The following is a 24,388-nucleotide window of genomic DNA, read 5'->3' on the forward strand; positions in this document are numbered from 1 at the left end:
TGCTGCTGCCTCTGCTGCTGCTGCTCTGCTGCTGCTGCTCTGCTGCTGCTCTGCTGCTGCTCTGCTGCTGCTCTGCTGCTGCTGCTTCTGCTGCTGCTGCTTCTGCTGCTGCTGCTTCTGCTGCTGCTTCTGCTGCTGCTTCTGCTGCTGCTTCTGCTGCTGCTTCTGCTGCTGCTGCTCTGCTGCTGCTGCTCTGCTGCTGCTGCTCTGCTGCTGCTTCTGCTGCTTCTGCTGCTGCTGCTCTGCTGCTGCTTCTGCTGCTGCTGCTTCTGCTGCTGCTGCTGCTTCTGCTGCTGCTGCTGCTTCTGCTGCTGCTGCTGCTTCTGATGCCTCTGCTGCTGCTGCCTCTGCTGCTGCTGCCTCTGCTGCTGCTGCTCTGCTGCTGCTCTGCTGCTGCTCTGCTGCTGCTTCTGCTGCTGCTGCTTCTGCTGCTGCTGCTTCTGCTGCTGCTGCTTCTGCTGCTGCTGCTTCTGCTGCTGCTTCTGCTGCTGCTTCTGCTGCTGGCTCTGCTGCTGCTGCTGCTGCTGCTCTGCTGCTGCTCTGCTGCTGCTTCTGCTGCCTCTGCTGCCTCTGCTGCTTCTGCTGCTGCTGCTTCTGCTTCTGCTGCTTCTGCTGCTGCTGCTTCTGCTGCTGCTTCTGCTGCTGCCGCTGCTGCTGCCGCTGCCGCTTCTGCCGGTGCCACTGGTGCTTGTGCCGCTGCTGCTTCTGCTGCTGCTTCTGCTGGTGCCACTGCTGCTGCTTCTGCTGCTGCTGCTGCTTCTGCTGCTGCTGCTGCTTCTGCTTTTTCTTCTTCTGCTTCTTCTTATTCTTCTCCTTCTTCTTATTCTTCTCCTTCTTCTTATTCTTCTCCTCCTTCTTCTCCTTCTTCTCCTCCTTCTTCTCCTTCTTCTTCTTCTTCTTCTTCTCCTTCTTCTCCTTCTTCTCCTTCTCCTCCTTCTCCTCCTTCTCCTCCTTCTCCTCCTTCTCCTCCTTCTCCTCCTTCTCCTCCTTCTCCTCCTTCTCCTCCTTCTCCTCCTTCTCCTCCTTCTCCTCCTTCTCCTCCTTCTCCTCCTTCTCCTCCTTCTCCTCCTTCTCCTCCTTCTCCTCCTTCTCCTCCTTCTCCTCCTTCTCCTCCTTCTCCTCCTTCTCCTCCTTCTCCTCCTTCTCCTCCTTCTCCTCCTTCTCCTCCTTCTCCTCCTTCTCCTGTTTTTCTGCTTCTGCTTCTTCTTCTACTACTGCTGCTTCTGCTGCTGCTTCTTTCTGGGCCAGTGGGGAGTGGGAGAGCTCAGCTGGCAGCAAGGGAATGACTGGCGCTGAGCAGTGCCATGGGCTGAGCTCAGGGTACTGAGCTTTGGTTAGAAACAGGAACCCAGTGGTGCTCCTGGGAATCAGTTGGTCTCTGCTCCCAGGCAAGCAGCAGCAGAACAAGAGGACACAGTCTCAAGCTGTGCAGGGGGAAGTTTAGGCTTGGTCTTAGAAAGAAGCTCTTCCCTGCAAGAGAGATTGCCCTTGGGATGTGCTGCCCAGGGAGGGGGTGGGGTCAGCATCCCTGGAGGTGTTTAAGAAGAGCCTGGATGAGGCACTCAGTGCCATGGTCTGGTTGATCAGTTAGGGTTGGGTGATCTGTTGGACTTGCTGATCTTGGAGGTCTCTTCCAACCTGGTTGGTTCTGTGATTCTAATGACCCTCAGTTGCCTTACTCTGTTTCATGGCAATTCACAGGATCAGAGGATGTTAGGGGTTGGAAGGGACCTCCAGAGATCATTGAGTCCAACCCCCTGCCAGAGCAGGACCAGAGAATCCAGCACAGGTCACACAGAAACACATCCAGACAGGGCTTGAAGTCTCCAGAGAAGGAGACTCTACAACCTCTCTGGGCAGCCTGCTCCAGTGCTCTGTGACCCTTGCTGTAAAGAAGTTTTTCCTCATGTGGTGGAACCTCCTGTGCTGCAGCTTACATCCGTTGTCCCTTGTCCTATCCCAGGGCACAAGTGAGCAGAGCCTGTCCCTGTCCCTTCCTTCCTGACCCCCAGCCCTCAGATATTTACAGACATTGATCAGATCCCTCTCAGTCTTCTCTCCAGACTGCACAGCCCCAGGGCTCTCAGCCTCTCCTCACAGGGCAGTGCTCCAGGCCCTTCAGCATCCTTGTAGCCTCTGTTGGACTTTCTCAAGTAGATCCCTGAAACAATTCTTGCTCCTCTGCCTGGGAAAAACTTGTGGGTGACTGAGCTGCTTTGAGCACTTGGGGTGGTCAAAGGGTGACATCTCTGTCCCTTCATTGTGGAGCTTGGTGTGGCATGAAGGGCTGGAGGAGGATGCAGGGGAGGTGGTGGATCCCTGCCACAGAGGGCAGCAGCCTGGAATACCTGCTCAGGGAACCTTTCAACACTTCTATTAATAAAGTATCTCAGCCACAATCCCTCTGCACCTGGCAGAGAGGACCCAGTGCCAATGTCAGGGAAAGGTCATTGTCAGAAGGGGGCCACCAGGTTCCATGTTGCTGGGACCTGGTTTTCACAGGCTCACAGGATGTCAGGGGTTGGAAGGACCCAAAGAGATCATTGAGTCCAACCCCCCTGCCAGAGCAGGGGCTTAGAATCCAGCACAGGTCACACAGGAACACATCCAGATGGGGCTGGAAAGTCTCCAGAGAAGGAGACTCCACAACCTCTCTGGGCAGCCTGCCCCAGGGCTCTGTGACCCTCACAATGAAGAAGTTCTCCCTTGTGTTGAGGTGGAACCTCCTGTGCTGCAGCTTACATCCATTGCTCCTTGTCCTATCTTTTTTGTTTGTTGGTGGATCAGACACCAGCATGGGAAGATCTGGCTCCAGGTGTGCAGCCAGGTTGTCCCAGGGCCATTATTCACAGAGTCATTAAGGCTGGAGAAGACCTTTAAGGTCATGGAGTCCAACCATAACCCAGCTACCATGGCCACTAAACTGTATCCTCAAGCACCACATCTACAGCTTCTTGAACACCTCTAGGGATGGGGACTCCACTCCAGCCTCTTCCAATCCCTGACCACTCTTTCAGTCAATGCTTTCCTCATATCCAAACTAAACCTCCCCTGGCACAACTTAAGCCATTTGGTCTCATCCTTTCTCTGGTCACCAGCCTCACTCCAGCCTCCTTTCAGGAGCAATAGCTTCAGTGCTCACCCAGAGCTGTGCCTGCCCACTTAGGTGATGGCACCAACTCTGGCTCACTGACTCCTCTCAAGGGAGTTATTTTACTGTCTCCTTCCATTCTTTGGCTGCTTCAGCCATGCAGCATCTTCCATCCTTAGGTGTTTCTGGATAGCTTTGCTCATCTCCTAGGCTGGAAGCTCCCCACATCAATTTCTCTTTAAGTTGATCTCTTTTGTAGTCACAATGAGAGCCTGCAGTGCTCACTGGGCTGCAGAGTGGTCCTGCACAGATTCACAGAGTCCTTTGGGCTGGAAGGGACCTTCAGGATCATCCAGTTCCAACCCCCTGCCATGGGCAGGGACACCTCCCACCAGCCCAGGGTGCTCAAGGCCTCATCCAGCCTGGCCTGGAACACCTCCAGGGAGGGGACAGCCACAGCCTCCCTGGGAAACCTGTTCCAGTGTCTCCCCAGCCTCACTCTAAAGAATTTCTTCTTCATCTCCAGTCTCAATCTCCCCTCTCCCAGCTCAAAGCCATTGTCCCTCATCCTGGCACTCCCAGCCCTTGTCCAAAGTCCCTCCCCAGCTCTCCTGGAGCCCCTTCAGGTGCTGAAAGGCTGCTCTGAGGTCTCCTCTGGAGCCTTCTCTTCTCCAGGCTGAACTGCCCCAGCTCAGATTTCTCTGATGCTGCCTTGCAAACACTAAACACCACCAGCAGCAGCAGCAGAGTGGAGCTCTGCAGAGTCTGAGAGTGCTTAGGGCCCAGCAGCAGCTATTCCAGACCACCACCTGCTTTCCCCACTGTCAATATTTTCTCAAGGCTATTGGGTGTCTCTCAGCTCCTGGGCACACAGAGCTGTCTTCCAACAGAGGGTCTGAGGCTCTGCTGACAAATGATGCTCCTGGCTAGATGGAGTGCCCTGGCCCTTTGGAAACCCCTGACAAATGTATCTGGCAGCTCATCCCAGGAGCAGGCAGTCCAGTGTCAAATCATTGTCCTGCCTGTGTCTCACTGCGTGGTGTTGAAGAGATTCAGAGATGCCAAACAAATTGTTCTCAGGGGGAAGAAAAGTGGAGGAAAGTGCAGGTTCTGAAAGGTGTCACTGTCAGCACTTGGTTGGCATGAGGCCCTGCAGGGACTGAGAGGCAGCACCCCCTGGGTGCTCATTCCCTGCAGCAGAGCTAAATGTCTTCTGTCCACAGGGAAGGTTGAAAGTGTGCTGTCCTGAAAGGGAAGGGCAGTGCAGGCAGCCCTTTGTCACCCAGGGGGGAGGGCTGGCTTCAGCTGTGTACCTGTGCAGGGCACAGATGTGGGCACCACATAACCAGCAGGTCCCAAAGGACAGAAGTCCTCTCCTCTTGTCAACAGCCTCTGCTGTGTCAGCCCAGCATGGGGCTGGCTGCCTGTCACTTCCCAAAGCTCAGCTTCTCACAGTTATTCCAGATCAGCCAGCTGTAGATCTGTCAGGTCCTTTCTGCTCCTGAGCAATCAAATCCACCTTGTGCTGAGCAGCTATGATCCATTTCAAGGGATGAATTCCAGCCTGAGTGCTTCCTGCTTTCAACCCTGCTCCACAGCCCAGGGGGAAGACAGCAGCAGCCCAGCCAGGGCTGCTTCCAGCACTTGGCTTTGCCACATGAGCCTGAGGTTTAGTGTGAGCTGCCAGGGCCAGGGCTGGAAATAGGTTCCAGGGCTCCTGGCACCTGTTGCTGCCTCCTTCCCATTTGATTTTTCAGCACCATTTCTGCTGTCATGTTAGAACACAACTGGGAGCTACTGGTTTATTTCTCCCTGTTGTTTCCATGCTGAGGACACAGAGCTGTGGGATTCTGCCAAGCACAGATTCCTTTGTACTTTTGAATCAGAGGAATGTGGACTTTGTGGGTTTGGTGTTGTCCCTGTGCCATCATTTCTGCTCCAGCAAAGTGACTTTTGCCTGTTCAGTGGCCTCTGGCTCAACTCCTTGCTAGAGATTTTGGAACAGATGCCCTGCAGTAACTTTTCTTTGCTAGACTTGAACCAAAGGGATAAAAACACAAATTAATTACTACTTTCATCCAAGGAAAGAGCCAATGGAAAAAGGCCAATCATATCCTGAGGTGTACTTGAGAGTGTGGCCAGCAGGTCAAGGGAGGTGCTCCTCCTCCTCTACTTGTCTGGGTGAGGCCACAGCTAGAGTACTGTGCCCAGTTCTGGGCTTCCCAGTTCAAGAGGGACAGGGATACACTAGAGAGTGTCCAGCAGAGGCTATGAGGATGCTGAAGGGACTGCAACCTCTGTGTGATGAGGAGAGGCTGAGAGCCCTGGGGCTGCTTACTCTGGGGAAGAGAAGGCTGAGAGGAGATCTGATCAATGTCTACAAATACCTGAGGGTTTGTGTCAAGAAGGGGCCAGGCTCTTGTCAGTGGTGTCCAGGGACAGGAGAAGGGGCAATGGACACAAGCTGGAACCCAGGAAGTTCTGCCTCAACAAGAGGAGAAAACTCTTCGGTGTGAAGGTGCTGGAGCCCTGGAGAAGGCTGCCCAGAGAGGTTGTGGAGTCTCCTCTGGAGACTTCCAAGCCCCACCTGGCTGTGTTCCTGTGTGACCTGCCCTGGGTGCCCCTGCTCTGGCAGGGGGGTTGGGCTGGCTGTTCTCCAGAGGTGCCATCCAACCCCTACCATTCTATGACTCCATGATGTATCCATAAGTGTCCTGAGCTTCTCCTGCTGTCCCCTTGTTCTGTGAGCAGCCTGCCTGAAGCCAGTGCTGCAGGAATAGTTGTGTCAGGTGGCACTGTGCATTGCCTGCTGTGGGCTCAAAGGCCATGTTAATATTTGGACTTAAAACAGCTCCATCTTTGCTTCACCCTTCCCCTTGTTCTGACTCTGGACCCCCTAGGGAGCTGAGGCTGGGAGGCAGTGAAAGTCCAGCCTAGCTCTGGGGTATTCCTCTGGATGATTTCCTGCTGATTTGCCCAAATGGACCCAAGGAGGATTTAGCTAGTAATTACACTTTTTCCCTGATTTTTTTTTTTTTCCAGGAAGTGGGATACCAGCATGGGAAAACTGTCTTTAATGTCTGGTGCAGGACTGGAGTCCTGGAGAAGATGCTGAGAGACAGGCAGGAGACCTGCAAATCCAAAACTGATGTAAGTGCTGGGTTCCAATGCAAGGCTCTGCAAGAGCTGATTGTCAGATTGTGTGCCCAAAGTGAGCAGAGGTGTGGAGGAGTCTCTCCAGGGCAGCCTGCTTCAGGGCTCCAGCACCCTCACAACAAAGCAGGACTGGACCCAGTGCTGCCTCTCTGCTCCTAGGCACTGGTCTGCCAGGGCTGTGGCTCTCTCCCACCAGCTGCCCACTGAGGGGGTGAACCAGGACTGCTGGCACTGCTCTCAGCCACTGCTGGCCTTCAGGATATGACTCAAAAAGTTCCCAGATACTTCCAGCAAACCTGGACTAAACCTCTGCTGGAGATGTGCTTTCAGCCAAGAGTTAAAGTCCCTCTACAGCTTTGTTGGGTTTCTTCCTCATTCTTCTGTTAGAAAAGGCATTTGGTGTGCCCAGCAGCACAGGGATCCTGCTCCTGTGCTCAGCACAAGAACACTGGGATCAGATTTGGGTCCCTCACTCCAAGAAGGACATTGAGGGCTGGAGCAGGTCCAGAGAAGGGCAACAAAGCTGGGGAAGGGTCTGGAGAACAGGGCTGGGGAGGAGCAGCTGAGGGACCTGGGGGTGTTCAGTCTGGAGAAGAGGAGGCTGAGGGGAGACCTCATAGAAGGAGAGGAAATGGCCTGAAATTGTGCCAGGGGAGGGTTAGGTTGGAGATGAGGAAAAATGTCTTTGCTGCAAGAGTGGTCAGGGATTGGAAGAGGCTGCCCAGGGAGGTGGAGGAGTCCCCATCCCTGGAGGTGTCCAAGAAACCTGTGGCCATGGCACCTGGGGACATGAGGGGCCTGGAACACAAACCCTGTGAGGAGAGGCTGAGGGAGCTGGGGGTGTTCAGCCTGGAGAAGAGGAGGCTCAGGGCAGACCTCATTGCTGTCTACAACTACCTGAAGGGAGGTTGTAGCCAGGTGGGGGTTGGGCTCTGCTCCCAGGCACCCAGCAGTAGAACAAGAGGACACAGTCTCAAGCTGTGCCAGGGGAGGTTTGGGCTGGGTGTTAGGAGGAAGTTCTTCACAGAGAGGGTGACTGCCCATTGGGATGTGCTGCCCAGGGAGGTGGTGGAGTCCCCATCCCTGGAGGTGTTCAAGAGCAGCCTGGGTGAGGCACTTAGTGCCATGGTCTGGTTGGTTGGATAGGGCTGGGGGATAGGTTGGGCTGGAGGATCTTGGAGGTCTCTTCCAACCTGCCTGATTCTATGATTCTATGGTTTGGTGGCCATGGTGTGGTTGGGTTGCTGGTTGGACTGGATGATCTCAGAGGGCTTTCCCAACCTGAACAGGTCTATGGCTCTATGATTGTGCAGGGCTGCTGCTGAGGCTGCACAGCAGCTTGCAGAGCTGCCCAGGTGCTGGTGTGGCACACCTGCTGCTGCCCACTGCAGCTCAGCCAGGCAGTGCCTGGTAGATGCCCAACTGTGGTGAATCTCCAGGCTCCATAGTGCTGCTGTGGGCTTACAGCCCCAGCAAGATTTATGCTTCAAAGCAGAATAAAACTCTCTTAGTTTTACAGGTTAAGGGCTGAGGGCAGCCTCCAGAGCTGGTTCACAACCCAGCTGGTGACTGAATTTCTTGGCAGGGAATTTTCAGTTGCTTTTAAGGAACAGTTATCACACTTTGGAGGACTTGGGTACAATATGGCAATAAGTTGGCTTCTTGTCCTTCCCCTCCTCTGGATTCCTCTGATTTAAACCCCAAGTGCTACAGAGGCTTCATGTTTTACCCACTGATTCATCTTGATGGTCTTGCAGAGATAGGGAAATGAGCAGAAATGTTTAAAGTGGTTGCCAAAATGTATCAGAACTGTAGTGAGCCTCAGCAAGGGAGGTCACTGGAGGTGAGAAGTGACATGGAAGATTTGCAGCTCTTCCAGAGATTGGTGGTAGAGCACTGAGGCTAGGAGGGAGCTGGCCTGAGCTAGGGGAGAGGAAGGGCAGTGTTGCAGGAATGGACATCAGCCCAGTGAGGAGGGGTGGCTGACACCCATGGCTCAGCTGCTGCCCCAGACACCTATTTGTCACTAGAGGTGAGCTTGCAGGCTCTGAGTCACACAATGAGATGGAAGTGGCTCCACTGGGGTGAGCTGCCTGGCACCTTGTGAAGGGAGCCAAGGGGACTAGCCCTGAGCACTTCCCATCATCAGATGGATCCCACCCAAGCTGCCTGGCAGGATGAGTGGCTTTGGAAGGAGCACAGAGGGACTGAGCTTAGTGGAAAGCAGCTGGTGGTCCCAGGAGCCTGAGGAGCCCCAGGACTCAGCAGCTTGTTGTTGCTGGGAAGATGCCCTGGCCATTGGCCTGGTCCCCATTCTGCCTCTGGCAGGCTGTGTCCAGACTGGTCAGCAGTGTTGAGGTTTGTGTGTGAACAGTCATAAGGAGGAGTCCAGGGAGAGGCAGCTCGGTGTGGGTCTCAGAGTCTGTTCTCTGTCCTGTCTCAGCCTCTGGCTTTATCCCCAGCTGCTGAGAGCTCCAAGCCCTGCCCTGCTGCAACCAGTGCTGCTTTGGAAGACTTCCTTGAAATTGCCCTTTCTGTGGGATGCAGGAATCCAGGCTGATATTCCAGCTGGGTGGTGATCTTGCAGCAGTGCTGCTGAACATTTGTCTTTCATGGTCCTTCAGCTGCCCTGGAGATCAAATATGTCACAGACTCTGTGTGGACAGAGCCTGGCACTGCACTGCTGTGTGGGTGCCTTGCAACAGGCACAAAGTGCCTCAGCACCAGGAGCAAGGAAAGTGTGGGCTCAGGAGAGAGGCTCAGCAAACTGCCCAGGGTGGAGGTGGGGAGGGACCCTCAGCAGGGGCTGTAGTGGCAGGGCAAGGGGTAATGGTTTGAAACTGATAGAGAGGAGATCCAGATGAGACAGTAGGATGAAATTCTTCCCCATGAGCATGGTGAGGCACTGGAACAGGCTGTTCAGAGAAGTTGTGGCTGCCCCCTTCCTGGGAGTGTTCCAGGCCAGGCTGGATGAGGTCTTGAGCAGCCTGGGCTGGTGGGAGGTGTCCCTGCCCATGGCAGGGGGGTGGAACTGGATGAGCTTTAAGGTCCCTTCCAACCCAACCCATTCTGTGATTATGGAGCAGGAACCATCAGCTTTGTGCATTCCCCAGCCTGACACCAAGGCTCAGCTCCAGGCTGCACACCCAAGGAGCTCAGAGGACTTTTGCTCTTCCCCTGACAGGTCTGGGGCCCAGTAAACAGCCAGGAGCCTTCTCCTCTGCCCTTCCTTTCAGGGCATTTATTTCTACAACACAACCACCCCTGCAGCCTCCCTCCCCCTGGGGTATTGGTTAGGTTTGGGGTTTTTTTTTCCTGCTTAGTCCATTAGAGTCACTTAAGTCCTTTAGCTCTGCTGTCTGCCAGGGGTAAGAGCTGATATTTTTAGCTCTCCTTTCATCAGTGCAGGGTTTGATGCTGCACCTTGTAGCTCTTCAGCTCTTTCTGAGCGAGCCCAGCTCAGTCTCTTCTCATCTCCTTTCCATGTCGTAAGCAGTGGATTTTTTTTTTTTTTTGCTTCAACCTGCAGGTATTTAATCATTTGGATTCTTTTCCTTTGCTTTCTCCATTCAATCACTGTTTATCTTGTCTCTAAAATGCAAATGCTGGGGACACAAACAACAGGAGCCTCACATCAGCTTCCCTTGCACAGCCATTGCTCTTCCCCAGCGCAGGACAGCTCGGAGCAGCTAATTGCATCTCCTCGGGGGGAAAGTTTTGCCTGTTGAAGTGTTAGTCAGAGTCACAGCTAAATATAAGCCAGCAGGCTCCAGCAGGCACTTCTCCTTCTCCTCCCGTTTATTGAATAAAGGTTGCTGGAGCAGCCCTTCCATGAAGATAGACTGAGAGGGTTGGGGTTGTTCAGTCTGGAGAGGAGAAGGCTTCCAGGAGACCTCCTTGTGGCCTTCCAGGATCTGAGGGGGCTACAAGAAAGCTGGGGAGGGACTTTTAGGGTGTCAGGGAGTGACAGGACTGGGGGGAATGGAGCAAAACTAGAAATGGGGAGATTCAGATTGGATGTCAGGAAGAAGTTCTTCCCCAGGAGGGTGGTGAGAGACTGGCACAGGTTGCCCAGGGAGGTGGTGGAAGCCTCATCCCTGGAGGTTTTTGCAGCCAGGCTGGATGTGGCTGTGAGCAACCTGCTGTGGTGTGAGGTGTCCCTGCCCATGGCAGGGAGGGTTGGAATTGGATGATCCTTGAGGTCCCTTCCAACCCTGACAATTCTATGATTGTGCCAAAGAGAATACTTTCCTCCCTGGAAAGAAAGAAACAAACAAACCAACAACTATCAGCTGAAAGGTTTTACACAGGTTTCAGAGCATTGAGGTTGGAAAGATCTTTGAGATCCCTGAGTCCAACCAGCTCAGATGAGTCTGAGATGCCTCTTTGCTTTCTGTTATGGTTCTGTCCTTCCAAGTCACAAGAGGAAGTGCTTCAAGGTTAAATCCCTGCTTGCAAAGCACCAGAGGGGCTGTGACAAGACTCCCAAAGTGGTGCTCCAGCTCAGTGCAAAGGCTTTGGGGTGCCTCAGCTGGTGCCCTCTGACAGCTTACATGCAGGACCCTGTGTGTGGCAGCCACCATGACAGCTGCCCCATGGCTGTGGTCACACTCAGGAGTGCTTCACAGCCATCTCCTGCCTGCAGAAGCAGGTGAGCTGAGGAGGTTTTCCTGCAGCCCCTCTTGGTGATGGTCACTGGAGGGGCTGGTTCAGCAGTTCATACAGAGCCCTGGGCTGTGGGCCCCTCCAAAATCACTCCCTGTCTGCTCCATGCTCCAAAGGACAGCCTGGAACATGTCTGCCCAAGTGCTCTGTGCATCTGCTTTGTCCTCTTGCTAGGACTCTATGTTTTGGAGTCCAGGAGATTGCCTCAAACATGGAATCACAGAATGGCTGAGGATGGAAGGTATCTGAGAGATCATCCACTCCAACCCCCTGCCATGGGCAGGGACACCTCCCACCAGCCCAGGTTGCTCAAGGCCTCATCCAGCCTGGCCTTGAACACCTCCAGGGAGGGGACAGCCACAGCCTCCCTGGGCAGCCTGTTCCAGAACCTCACCACCCTCATACTGAAGAACTTCCTCAGCTCCAGTCTAACCCTGCTCAGCTTCAAACCATTCCCCCTTGTCCTGTCTCAGACACCCTCAGGAAGAGTCTCTCTGCAGCCTTCCTGCAGGATGCCTTCAGGCAGCACTAAGGTCCCTCTGGAGTCTTCTCTTCTCCAGGCTGCACACCCCCAGCTCCCTCAGCCTGTGCTCACAGCAGAGCTGCTCCAGCCCTTGGAGCATCTTTGTGGCCTCCTCTGGACTCTCTCCACAGCTCTGTGTCCTTCTGCTGGGGACAGCAGAACTGGAGGCAGGACTGGGGGTGAGGTGTGAGCAGAGCAGAGCCAAGGGGCAGAATCCCCTCTCCTGCCCTGCTGCCCACACTGCTCTGGCTGCAGCCCAGCACACAGCTGCCTGCTGGGCTGCAGGAGGGCACTGCTGGCTCCTGGGGAGCTGCTCAGCACCCAACACCCCTGAGGCTTTTTCTTCAGGGCTGCTCTCAACCCACTCTGCACACAACCTGGGTTTGTGCAGGCTGCAGGACCTTGCAGTGTGTCTGCTGGGTGGGCAGAGCTTGCCCTTACCCTTTGCTTGGTCGTGTGGCACCATGAAGGTTAAGCTGACTTTTTTTTGCTGTCCTGGGCATCAACTCCCTCCAGCCCTTCACTGGGACCATTCAGGTCAGATGTTCAAACTGAGCCTGGGCTGGGTCACCCTTCTTGACTGTCCCTCAATGGTCAACCTGAGCTTCTGAGCTTCCAGACCTCTGTGTTTTGCAGTGTGTCCCCTCTGGGCTTCTCTCCTTCCTCTGCTCCCCACCAGCTCTTTGTCCTGGATCTGCACCTCGCTGTAGCTGTGCTGAATTATATCCAAAGTTAGTTACAGATGAAAGGTCAACTGAGAGCAGTCTGCTGCAGCTGTAATGGGCTTCTGCTGTGGCCCCCCAGGGGCTGTGTGATTCACACTATCAGTGCTCTTGCCAGGAGAGCAAAGGATTGCTCTGGAAGCACGTGGCCAGGTCTGGGCTTTTGGGAGGATGTCACAGCAAATCCCAGTGCTGGTCAGGTGGTCCCTGCCAGCTCTTCCCCATCCCTCTCCTCTGGGGGTGTTCAGGTTTCCACCTGGTGACCTTCTGCCTGGCCCCAAGGAGGCAGGGCAGGATGCTCATGGCATGGCACGTGGGAAGACCAAAATGGCTCTGAAATGCCAGAGTTGGGGTTTAGTAGAAGAGAAACTGGAGCAGGCAACTTCTCAAAATAGAGAGCACTCATCCCACAGCTTGGTGAGGTGGAGTGAAAATAGAAAGGGTTTATTGAAAAGAGGAATTGCAGTGGGAAATATTTCTCCATGCCTGCAGACCACTTACCTCAGGCTCTTGCTGGATGCTGCACCTCCAGCTCCATGGCTTGCAGGGTGGGTCCAGGCCACCCCAATGCCTGAGCTGCTGCCTCTGAGCCATGCAGCATCACTGCAGGCTCAGGGCTGGGCCATGTGCTGTGTCCCACTTGGGCAGTGGAACCCATAGGAAGACAAAAACTCCCTGAGGGCACCTGGCCCAGCTGGGTCCTCTTGTGTAGTAGCAGTGATGGAGAACTAAGAAGTCAGGGAGTGATGGAGAATGAGTCAGGGAGTGATGGAGAACCAACAAGTAAGGGAGAGATGGAGAACCAACAAACAAGTCAGGGAGTGATGGAGAACCAACAAGTCAGGGAGTGATGGAGAACCAACAAGTCCTCTGTCTGTCATGGAGTCCAGACCCACTGGTCATCCTCTCATGGTCTTTGTGTGCTAAATTTTACCTCCTGGTTGCATGGATGGAGAAGGAGCAGTTAGAGGTTGTCCCAGTGTTTGCCCTGGGCAGTCCCATTGCTGCCACCAGCCCTGCCTCAGCAGAGCTGTTCTGAGAATTGCTCTCTGCTGAGGAAGGGCTTCGGTGGGGGCAGCTGTGGGGAGCTGCTGTGCCGGAGCTGTGTCTGCTCAGCACCAGCTTTATGCAGTTTTGGCTCGTTTGGATTTTTGGTGCCTGTTGGTTAACACCCCCACACCTTCTCCCTGTGTTGCAGAACCTGACCTGTCCCACCACCTCTTTCACAGACCTGGCAGAAATCGTCTCCAGGATCGAGCCGGTGAAGGCTGCGGTGGCAGACGGTGAGTGCGGGACCCTGCCGGGGCGTGAGAAGGGACCCTGGGACACTGCTCCTGCTGCCCCTCTCACTGCTGCCTTCCAACACCTCCTGCCCCAGGCTGGGAGGCTTCAGGGCTGCCTGCCTGCTCTGGTGTCTGCAGAGCAAAGCTGGCAGCTGTGGGCTGTGTCCTTGCTTCATCCAGAGCCTCTGCCCGCAGCTGGCCCTGAGCTCATCCCAGCCTGCCCTCCCTGTTCCCCTCCTGCTGCATGCCCAGGAGAGGCTGGGAGCTGGGAGGTCTTGCCATGGTTTCACAGAATGCATTGGGTTGGAAGGGAGCCTCAAAGCTCATCTTGTTCAGCCCTCCTGCAAGCAGCAGGGACACCTCCCACCAGATCAGGCTGCCCAGGGCCACATTGAGTCTGATCTTAAATGTCTCCAGGGATGGGACCTCAACCACCTCCCTGGGCAGCCTGTTCCAGTCTCTCCCCACCCTCACTGTGCAGAACTTCCTCCTGATGTCCAACCTAACTCTGCCCTGCTCCACTTTCAAACCATTGCCTCTTGTCCTATCCTCACAGCCCTTCTGCACAGTCCCTCCCCAGCCTTCCTGTGGGTCCCTGCAGATACTGGAATGCAGCTCTAAGATCCCCCTGGAGCCTTCTCTTCTCCAGGCTGCACAGCTCCAGTTCTTTCAGCCTTCATAGGAGAGCTTTCCTGGTGGGACTAAGCCCTGCTCAAGTTGGCCTCCTCTGAACCCCACCTGTGGCACCTCCTGCAAGGTGCAGCTCTCATCCTCCATCTGCTGCCCCATGTCCTTCATGGTGCCTTTGCTCCTTGGTCCATGCCCTTCTCACATGGGAAGAGGTTGATTTAAAACTTTAAAGGGAGGATTTTTTTTTCTTCCCTGCTGTAATGAGTAGGCTCTGGAGTGAGTCACTGGTGTACACTCCTGTTACTGGGAGCACTGGTGAGCTAATGAGGCACTGGAGGAGCTTTGCCCTGCATTGTGCTCGAGCAGCTTGAGTGCATCATGCCCCAGCCATGGCTGTCACCAGAGTCCCACAGCATGGTCAGAGCTTTGTGTGCTGTTTCACCAGGCCTGGAGCTCCTTCTAGACAGGTTTGTCCCCTCCTCCTGATCCTTGTTCCTTCAGAGGCAAGTCTAAAGTTAGCAGTCCTCCCATCTGTGACTGTTGGGAGAGATGTCCCTGTGGTAATTTGAAATGCTAATTGCAATCATATGGCTGCTGGAGAAAATATTAATCAAATGTGGTTGAAAGAGCCATTGTGAGTAAGAGCAGAGAGTCAGAGAATGGGTTGGGTTGGAAGGAATCTTAAAGACCATCCAGTTCCATGGCAGGGACACCTCCCACCGGCCCAGGTTGCTCAAGGCCTCATCCAGCCTGGCCCTGAACAGCTCCAGGGAGGGGGCAGCCACAACCTCCCTGGGCAACCTGTGCCAGTGTCTCCCCAGCCTGACTGCAAAGCTATGGGGACAGGCTGGGAGAGTTGGGGCTGATCAGCCTGGAGAAGAGAAGACTCCAGGGAGACCTCAGAGCAGCCTCCCAGTACCTGAAGGGGCTACAGGAGAGCTGGGGAGGGACTTGAGACAAGGGCTAGGATAAGGAACAATGGCTTTGAGCTGGGAGAGGGGAGAGTGAGACTGGAGATGAGGAAGAAATTCTTGAGAGTGAGGGTGAGGAGACACTGGCACAGGTTGCCCAGGGAGGCTGTGGCTGTCCCCTCCTTGGAGGTGTCCAAGGCCAGGCTGGATGAGGTCTTGAGCACCCTGGGTTGGTGGGAGGTGTCCCTGCCCATGGCAGGGGCTTGGAACTGGATGAGCTTTGTGGTTCCTTCCAAACCAACCCATTCTGTGACTCTGTAAGGAGGTTCTGAGGCCCAGCTCTGCTCAGGCTCTTTGGTGATCCCCCAGCAGCTTTCCCATCCCACTCTTCATAGCAGCAGTGCTCAGGGCTGTCCCCAGGCCAGCCCCATGGTGTGCATCTCTCTAGCTGCAGGTGATGGCTGAAGGAGATGGAGGCAGGCAGCAGAGCAGTTGAGCAGCAGTCACTTGGATGAAAAGAGAAATGCTAATGGTGGTGCCCAGTGCCTGGGTCTGCAGCACAGCCTGAAGCAGGCAATGTCCCCACACCTCTCAGGGGACAGTGAGCAGGCAGCAGGACACCCTCTGCATCCTGCCTGCTTCAGAAGTACTTTCATCAAGAAGCAGAAATGGGGCTGGGAGGAGCTGGCAGAGTTTCCATCACAGCCTGCCAGTGTCCTGCAAGAAGAACCCCTCAGCAGCCACCCCCTTCACCTGCCACTGCTGCAGAGAAAGCTGCAGAGCCTTGAAGCAGCTCTCTGGCATCAGATAGTCCTTCCTGCTGGGAGCCTGCCCTGCCCCTCACACTGTGCCTGGGCACCTTGCTGTGGCCTTGTCTGCTCTTCATGGGCTCAGTTTGGGGTGGTGGTGGTTGGGTGTTGGTGCTGAGCAGGGCAGGAGCCCTTGGTCCTGGCTTGATGCTTCTGGGAGTGTCAGCAGTGTAAAGAAGTGGTGACCCCAGGAGCTGCTGGGGTCAGCATCCAGCAGGACAATGGGAGATGATGTGGCACTGGTGAGGCCACACCTCAGATCCTGGCTTCAGTTTTGGGTCCCTCACTCCAAGAAGGACATTGAGGGGCTGGAGAGTGTCCAGGGAAGGACAACAAAGGTGGGGAAGGGTCTGGAGAACAGGGCTGGGGAGGAGCAGCTGAGGTTGCTGGGGGTGTTCAGCCTGGAGAACAGGAGGCTTAGGGGAGACCTCATTGCTCTCTACAGCTCCCTGAGAGGAGGTTGGAGCCAGGTGGGGGTTGGGCTCTGCTCCCAGGTCTCAGGTGATAGAAGGAGAGGAAATGGCCTGAAGTTCTGCCATGGGAGGGTTAGGTTGAAAATTAGGAAAAAATTCTTTCCCAGCAGGGTTTCTCAGACAGTGGATCAGGCTGCCCAGGGAGCTGTTGGGTTCCCCATCCCTGAAGGGATTTAAAAGCCTCATGGCTGTGGTGCTGAGGGATGTGGGTTAGTGGCAGTGGCTCAGCAGCAGTGGTGGGGTTGTGAGCTGTGGGTGAGTGGTTGGACTTGATGAGCTCAAAGGTCTCTTCCAGCCTGAGCAACTCTTTGGTTCTCTGGACGTACAGCAGAACCACCTCCTGTTCTCCTGTGCCTCCCAGTGCTGCAGCACCCAGAGCTGCTGAGGGAAGGATGGGAGAAGGAAGGGACACCCCTCGACTTTGGTGCTGTATAGAGCCCTGATAAATGCTGAGTGGTGCTTGGAGAATGGAAGAGTTTGGGTTGGGGGCAGGGGTATTGGAGCTGGGGACTTTTGGGGTTTTATGGAATGACAGAATGGGTTGGGTTGGGTTGGGTTGGGTTGGGTTGGGTTGGGTTGGGTTGGGTTGGAAGGGACCTCAGAGATCATCTACTCCAAGCTCCCTGCCCTGGGCAGGGACACCTCCCAGCTAGACTTGGTTGCCCAAGGTCTCATCCAACCTGGCCTTCAACATCCCCAGGCAGGAGGCATCCACCACCTCCCTGGGCAGCCTGTGCCAGAGTCTCACCACCCTCAGACTGAAGAACTTCTTCCTCAGCTCCACTCTAACCCTGCTCTGCCTCAGCTTCAAACCATTCCCCCTTGGCCTGTCTCTAGGCACCCTCAGGAGAAATCCCTCTGCAGCCTTCCTGCAGGATCCCTTCAGGTACTGGAAGGCAGCTCTGAGGTGCCCCTGGAGTCTTCTCTTCTCCTCCCCAGCTCCCTCAGCCTGGCCTCACAGCAGAGCTGCTCCAGCCCTTGGATCATCCTTGTGGCCTCCTCTGGCCTCACTCCAAAACTTCTCACTCTTTGTGCTGTTTGTTCCTCTCCAGCTGAGTTTCCAGTTTCCTCTGCTGTGTTTGAGCAAAGATTCTCAGGAGTGGGTTTGGTATAAACAAGTAGTTTTTAGTATAAACTGATGGTTTATAAACTGATATAAACTGATCCACAGGGGAGGAAAAAAAGATTGAAAAAAAAAGATTAAAAAAAAAAAAGACAATTAGATAAAAGAGAAAAGATTAAATAAGAAAAGATAAAAAAGAAGACCAAATGTCCTTAGTGGCAGTGCTCAGCAGTTGGTTGTAGTTGTTGTGGGGAACAGGCTGTGCTGCTGTCCTCAGCATGGAGCAGATGCTTTTGGCTGTTCCCAAGAGCAATCTTTCATCAGGAGCCTGATTTAAACCCCAGCCACTTCCTTCCCCAGTGGGCTGAGGAGCAGGTCCTGTTCAGCAGCTCAGAGCAGCCCAGAGTTTGGTGTGGAAGTGGCCAAAGAAGGGTGTCAGAGGAACCAAAACAAACACATTCTGCCCCCTTAATGCATTGCCTGGCACTCTGAACAGCTGTGTGCCAGCAGCTGTGCCAAGGAAGGGACTGCTTGGCTCTGCTGCCTCCATGCCTTGGTTTCATGCCTGGGGGCAATGTGGCTCTGCAGTGCCTGCTGCTGTGCTGGGAGGTGTCCTGGGGCTGGGTCTCTGCCCCAGCACATTTGTGGAGTGTTGGGTTGCTGTGGGAGAGAGTCAGTCCTGTTAGCACACCTGAGGGGCAGGATCCAGCCAGAGGGACCTCAGATGTTCAAGAGAAGCCTGGATGGGGCACACAGTGCCATGGTCTGGTTGATTGGGTAGGGCTGGGTGAGAGGCTGGACTGGAGGATCTTGGAGGTCTCTTCCAACCTGGGTGGTTCTATGACCTTGACCTCACAAAGCTGGAGGAAGCCTCTGTGCCCTTTGTGGGGTTCAGCAAGGCCAGGGGCAAGGTCCTGCACATGGGGCAGGGAAGGAGAGCAGCCCTGTGCAGAAGGACTTGGGGGTGCTGGGGGGTGAGAGGCTGGAGATGAGGCAGCACCAAGCACTGACAGCCCAGCCCCAGCCTGTCCTGGGCTGAGCCCCAGCAGTGTGGGCAGCAGGGGCAGGGAGGGGATTCTGCCCCTCTGCTGTGCTCTGCTCAGACCCCCCCTGCAGTGCTGGGGCAGCTCTGGAGTGCTCAGCACAGCACAGACAGGGACCTGGTGGAGCAGGGCCAGAGGAGGCCACAGCAGTGCTGGCAGGGCTGGAAGCTCTCTGCTTGAGGCCAGGCTGAGAGAGTTGGGGTTGTGCAGCCTGGAGAAGAGAAGGCTCCAGGGAGACCTTCTGGTGGCCTTGCAGGGCTCAAAGGGGACAGTCTGAAAACTGGGAACAGACTTTTTCTCAGGGCCTGTTGTGACAGGCCAAGGGGTGATGGTTTGAAGTAAAAGAGGGAGATTGATGCTGGAGAGAAGGGAGAAATGTTTGGCACTGAGGGTGCTGAGAGCCTGGCTTGGGCTGCCCAGAGAGGAGGGAGATGTCCCATGGCTGGAGCCATTCCAGATGAGGTTGTTTGGGGCCCTGAGCAACCTGTTCTAGGTGCAGATGTCCCTGCTGGCTGGAGGGGGGTGGACTTGATGACCTTTAAAGGTCCCTTCCAACCAAAACCATTCCATGATTCTGCTGGCAGGTGGCTCTACTGCTGTCCATTTCCCAGCCCCTGAAGTGATCTCCAGGTGCTGGCAGAGGCATTGACTCCTCCCTGATGGATCTCATTGCCTGGGAGCAGGCTTCATGCTGGGACCTGGGGGGTTGGGGTCATGTCCTGCTGCTGGGGCCCTGCCTCAGTGTGCACAGCTCTTGGGCTTCCCTGGAGCTTGGGCTTCAGCCTGGAGAAGAGGAGGCTCCAGGGAGACCTGACAGCAGCCTTCTAGTACCTGATGGGGGCCTACAGGAAGGATGGAGAGAGACTGTTTGCAAGGGTCTGCAGTGACAGGATGAGGGACAATGGCTTCAAACTGGAGCAGAGCAGATTTAGATTGGATGTTAGGAACAAGTTCTGCACCATGAGGGTAGTGGAACACTGGAACAGGTTGCCCAGGGAGGTGGTTAAGGCCTCATCCCTGGAGATATTCAAGGCGAGGCTGGATGAGGCCCTGGGCAACCTGATTGAGTTGGGGATGTTCCTGCTGAGTGCAGGGAGGTTGGACTGGGTGGCTTTTGGAGGTCCTTTCTGGCCTGGACCATTCTGCATTGTGTTAAGGGACACTGCAGAGAGCAGGGGATTGTCCCCTGTGGGGAGGAGGGGAGTGTAAATGTCACTGTCCCCAGTGGATCTGAGGTTGGGAGACATGGAATTGTCATCTCCACCCCAGGAAGACCTCACCCTGTACCTGGAAGTCTGTTTCCAGTGATCCTATGAGCAGTGAGTCCAGGGGGAGTTGGATTGGTAGCTCATAGAAATCTCTGAGGGTGTCCTGCAGGACTTGTCTGGACTGATGGGTGGGAGGCAGCCACTGCTGCATGGAGAGCATTCACCAGGGAGCATCTCCCCATTGCCAGGCTGGGGAGCTGGTGCCCACCAGAGTACCACAGACAGGTGGCTGCTCTTGCTCCAGGCTCTTCAGGTTCTGCAGGGCTCAGGACACATGGAGGCCACAGCTTGTTCTGTGCCCTGGCTGGAGAGCTGCTGGCAGTGAGCTGCAGAGGGCTGGGCAGCAGTCACCCTGCCCTGTGCTCAGCAGCTGGCACTCCTCTGCCAGTTGTCTCTGCCTGGTGCCACTTAAACCCAGGGTTTGCCTCTCTTCTCTCCCCAGATGAGTCAGACTACCAGACTGAGTATGAGGAGGAAGTTCTGGACACCCAGAAGGATGATTACATTGATTTCATCAGCAGCCAGGTGGAAGAAGACTCTGACTCGGTACGGAGTGCCCTGGGGAGGGAGAGGGCCTGTGTGCTGCCTGGGGGTGAGTGTGAGTGGTGAGTGGGAGTGGTGAGAGTGTGAGTGTGAGTGGTGAGTGGGAGTGGTGAGTGCTGGGGTGAGTGGTGAGTGCTGGATGTGAGTGGTGAGTGTGAGTGGTGGGTGCAAGGTGGCAGGAGGGAGGCTGCACCTGGAAGGGGCCTGCTGAGCAGACCTGTGCAGGCCTGAGTTTGCTTCTCAGGTGGGACACACATCAGGTGAGTCCTGCTCCCCCTGTCCAGGTGGGCTCTCTGTGGTGGTGCCACACGTGGCAGCAGCGGGCCATGGTTAGGAGCTGGCCATGGTTAGGAGTTGGCCATGGTTAGGAGCTGGTCATGGTTAGGAGCTGGCCATGGTTAGGAGCTGGTCATGGTTAGGAGCTGGCCATGGTTAGGAGTTGGCCATGGTTAGGAGCTGGCCATGGTTAGGAGCTGGCCATGGTTAGGAGCTGGCCATGGTTAGGAGCTGGCCATGGTTAGGAGTTGGCCATGGTTAGGAGTTGGTCATGGTTAGGAGCTGGCCATGGTTAGGAGTTGGCCATGGTTAGGAGTTGGCCATGGTTAGGAGCTGGCCATGGTTAGGAGTTGGTCATGGTTAGGAGCTGGCCATGGTTAGGAGTTGGCCATGGTTAGGAGTTGGTCATGGTTAGGAGCTGGCCATGGTTAGGAGTTGGTCATGGTTAGGAGCTGGCCATGGTTAGGAGCTGGCCATGGTTAGGAGCTGGCCATGGTTAGGAGTTGGTCATGGTTAGGAGCTGGTCATGGTTAGGAGTTGGTCATGGTTAGGAGCTGACCATGGTTAGGAGTTGGTCATGGTTAGGAGCTGGCCATGCTCCTGGGCCTGCTCCCCAGGTGGGTCAGGGCTGCAGAGTGTCTGGCATGAGGAGAGGCTTGAGGGAGCTGCTCTCTGCATCTTGGAGAGCTGCTGGCACCTGCCTGCAAGGTGGTTGTGGAGAAGACAGCAGCAGAGATGCAGAGCAGTGACAGGAGGTGACAGACTCGGTGTGCTCCAGGGGAGTGAATCCTCCCTGGCATGGGGAAGTGTTCCCAGTGAGCATGGCTGAGAGCTGCACTGGGCTGTGCAGGGAGGTGCTGGGAACTCCATCCTTTGGAATCCCAAACAGATGCCCTGAATCAGCTCTGGCAGTAGAGGTAGCCCTGCTTAGGGCAGAAAATTGGAGTACCTCCTGCAGAGGTCCCTTCCAGCCAAAGCTGTTTGGTCCTGGGGGACATCAGGTTCACAGCATGAGGGAAAGTTGCATTGAGGCCAGACAGGCTGAGAAGCAAAGCTTGGCAGGGTTGTGTTGCTGCTGCTCTGACCCAGCTAGAGTGGCTGGCAGGTGTAACAGGGGAAGCTGCCTGCTGTGCTGGGCAGCTCCTCAGTGGTGTGGGAAGGTGCCCAGCCTGGGGAGCTGCCCATGTGAGGCTGTAAGATGGCTTCAGTGCTTGGAGTGATGGCATGAAGGTCTTGTTTGCTGGCTGGTTGCCTGTGGGTAGTGGTTGGTGGGCACAGAAGAGGTGGAGGGGAAGAGGACAGATTTCCTGCAGCTCAGAGAGGATGCTGAATTTGTGCTCTCTTGTCTGTCTGTCTGTCCTGCCAGGATGAAGACATGCAGATAAGACAGCGCAGGAACCTCCCCAAGGCAGAGGGCCAGGCCAGCAGCACAGGAGAGCCAGGCTAGGCTCAGCAGATCCAAGCCTGCTGCCTGAGAGCTCAGCCCCTCCGTGCTGGCAGCAGCCAGCTCTATTTTCTGAGTATTAACCAAACCCCATGGCAGTGAAGCAGGCTTTGGTCCTTCTGCAGACAGCCTGGGGGGCACTCAGCTGCCAGCACCACGCACAGATCTCTGCCCAAGCCCCTTTGCACCTCCTATGCAGGGGGGCTGACATGTGCCATGCTCCCTCCTGCAGCTGGCTGTTGAGCCTGGCCGAGGGGACAATGCTGGGGACGTGCAGGGAGGCACTGCTGGAGCTCTGCTGCCAGGTGCTCTGGTTGCTGGTTTGCTGTGAAGGCCAAAGGGCCAAAGGGACCTTCTCCTGCCATGCAGGGCTCTGTGGTGCCAGCTGCCTTTCTTTCCCAGCAATCAGGTAACTCTAACTCCTCAGTGGCTTTCAGCCTCCTGCTCGTGAGCAGTGCTCTGACAGGAGCAAGTCTGAACACATTGCACTTGAAATCTAAGCCTAAGCCATTGACTGTGTGACTGCTAGCTCTAGAGCCTGTGTCCTCAAGCCACCAGCAGAACATTCACTGATGGCTCATGGAGCTCTGGGCAACTCTGGAATCACTCCTTGGCTGTGTTTGTCCTGTGAAATAAAAGTTCTTCTGCTGAAGAGTCTGCTTGGTGCTTTGTGTTGGGTCCCATGAAGTGTCAACAGCTCAGAGCCCAACTTGCCTCTGCTTGTGTCAGACTGAGATAGAGACCTGCTGGAGAGGGTCCAGAGGAGAGGCCACAAAGGTGATCAGAGGGCTGGAGAGCCTCCCTTGTGGGGCCAGGCAGGGAGAGTTGGGGCTGTTCAGCTGGAGAAGAGAAGGCTCCAGGGAGACCTTAGAGCTGCATTTCAATATCTGCAGGGGACCTGCAGGCAGGCTGGGGAGGGACTGCTCAGAAGGGCTGTGGGGATAGGACAAGAGGACAATGGTTTGAAAGTGGAGCAGGGCAGAGTTAGGTTGGACATCAGGAGGAAGTTCTGCACAGTGAGGCTGGGGAGACACTGGAACAGGTTGCCCAGGGAGGTGGTTGTCCCTGAAGACATTTAAGATCAGACTTGATGTAGCCCTGGGCAGCCTGCTCTAGTTGGAGATGTCCCTGCTGCCTTCAGGGGGGTTGGACAAGATGCCCTTTGAGGCTCCCTTCCAACCCAATGCAATCTGTGACCTGCAAAGAGGTCACAAAGAGGTTTCCAGTTCCCAAGCCCAGCAGGAGTCACTTGGTGTGTGGTCAAGCACTGGAGAAGAGCCTTTGGTGCCTGTGCCCCCCAGGGGCTGCAGCAGTGGTGATGAGCTGGGCTGTGCCCAGCAGTGCCCTGGTGCTTGCTCTTCTCTCCTCACAGCTGTCCTGGCTGATAGCTCTGCTGGGCTGCATCAGCAGCTAAGTCCTGCTTTGGGGGTGAGCCTGATGGAAACTGCTGCTCAGCACTAGCTCCAGGTGCTGTTGCCTGGAGGGGGTTTTTCATCCAAGTAGAGCATTGAAGATGCTCCTCAAAGGTGCTTCCTTTGCTGAGCTCTCCTGGCCCTCTGATGTGAAGTGTGCCAGTAGCTGGTGGTGATGCCTGCAGGCATGACCAGAGCTGAGCAGCACAACTCTGAGGCCAGAAATGTGTTTGATGGCAGCACTGAGGACTGTGGTGGCTTTAAGTGTGAGGTGTGACCTATCCCTGTGTTTGTGTCCTCTCCCATGGACTCCCTGTGGCACAGGGCTCTCCTCCTGCCCTGCACTGTGTTTTCCTCCACCATGCCCACAAATGTGCAGCCCTCATCAGGAAGCCTCTGACAAGAAGTGATACTTCCCAGTGTCAGAGCCTCAGGTCAATGTTCCTCCACAGCAGGGCTCCAGCCCACCCCTTGGTGGGACCACCCAGCCTGGCTGCACCTCCAGCTGGCCCCAGGCCCCTCCAGAAGGGGTGGAAGCAATCAGAGACCTTCCCTGCAAGGATCATCCAGCTGTGTGGTGGAGATTTTGGTCACTGTGGTTGTGCTGAGGAAGCTGCAGCTGCTGGAGCCTGCTCCCTGCTATGGAGAAGGATCAGTTCTTAGAAAGCAACCTTACAGAAGGCTTTGGAGGGGGAAGACAACAGCCAAGAGCTGCTTGTTGGACTGGAGAGACTTAATCTGTGCTGGGACTGATCACAGGGCAGTGTTGGTGCCTGGCACAGGGAGGGGAGGGCTCCTGAGCTGGGGGTGAGCCTGGGATGCCCAGGGGTGAGGGTGGGGGAGTGCCTCCTGAGTGCTGTCTGTGTTGTTTCTGCAGGAGGAGCACAGCTCCTGCAGCAGCCCCAGCAGCACAGTTTGGAGCTTTGGCTTTGTGAAGAGGAGCTGCAAACCAGCTGTGAGCCCCCTCAGTGTCTGAGGCTAGGGATGGGTGCAGAACAGGAACCTTCCCTGGGAAATGGAGAGTAGGGCTGGAGGCTGGACTGACTCTGGAGAGTCCTCTGGTTGCCCTTACTGAG

At 55.5% G+C, this 24,388-nt stretch overlaps 1 protein-coding gene across 1 annotated transcript in view; it reads left to right on the forward strand.

The window, feature by feature from the left end:
* The window catches only part of PNPLA7 (patatin like phospholipase domain containing 7), a 182,873-nt gene extending 160,349 nt beyond the window's left edge, over window positions 1-22,524 (forward strand). Inside the window, exons 33-36 of the mRNA XM_054393395.1 lie at window positions 6,134-6,241; window positions 13,356-13,440; window positions 20,080-20,183; window positions 21,823-22,524. Coding sequence (XP_054249370.1) covers window positions 6,134-6,241; window positions 13,356-13,440; window positions 20,080-20,183; window positions 21,823-21,903 — 378 coding nt within the window. The 3' untranslated portion in view covers window positions 21,904-22,524. The remainder of the gene's footprint in view (window positions 1-6,133; window positions 6,242-13,355; window positions 13,441-20,079; window positions 20,184-21,822) is intronic.
* The last annotated feature ends 1,864 nt before the right edge of the window (window positions 22,525-24,388 follow it).

This window comes from Indicator indicator, chromosome 28 (genome assembly GCF_027791375.1).
Source record: "Indicator indicator isolate 239-I01 chromosome 28, UM_Iind_1.1, whole genome shotgun sequence".
NCBI classification, from domain to species: Eukaryota; Metazoa; Chordata; class Aves; order Piciformes; family Indicatoridae; genus Indicator; species Indicator indicator.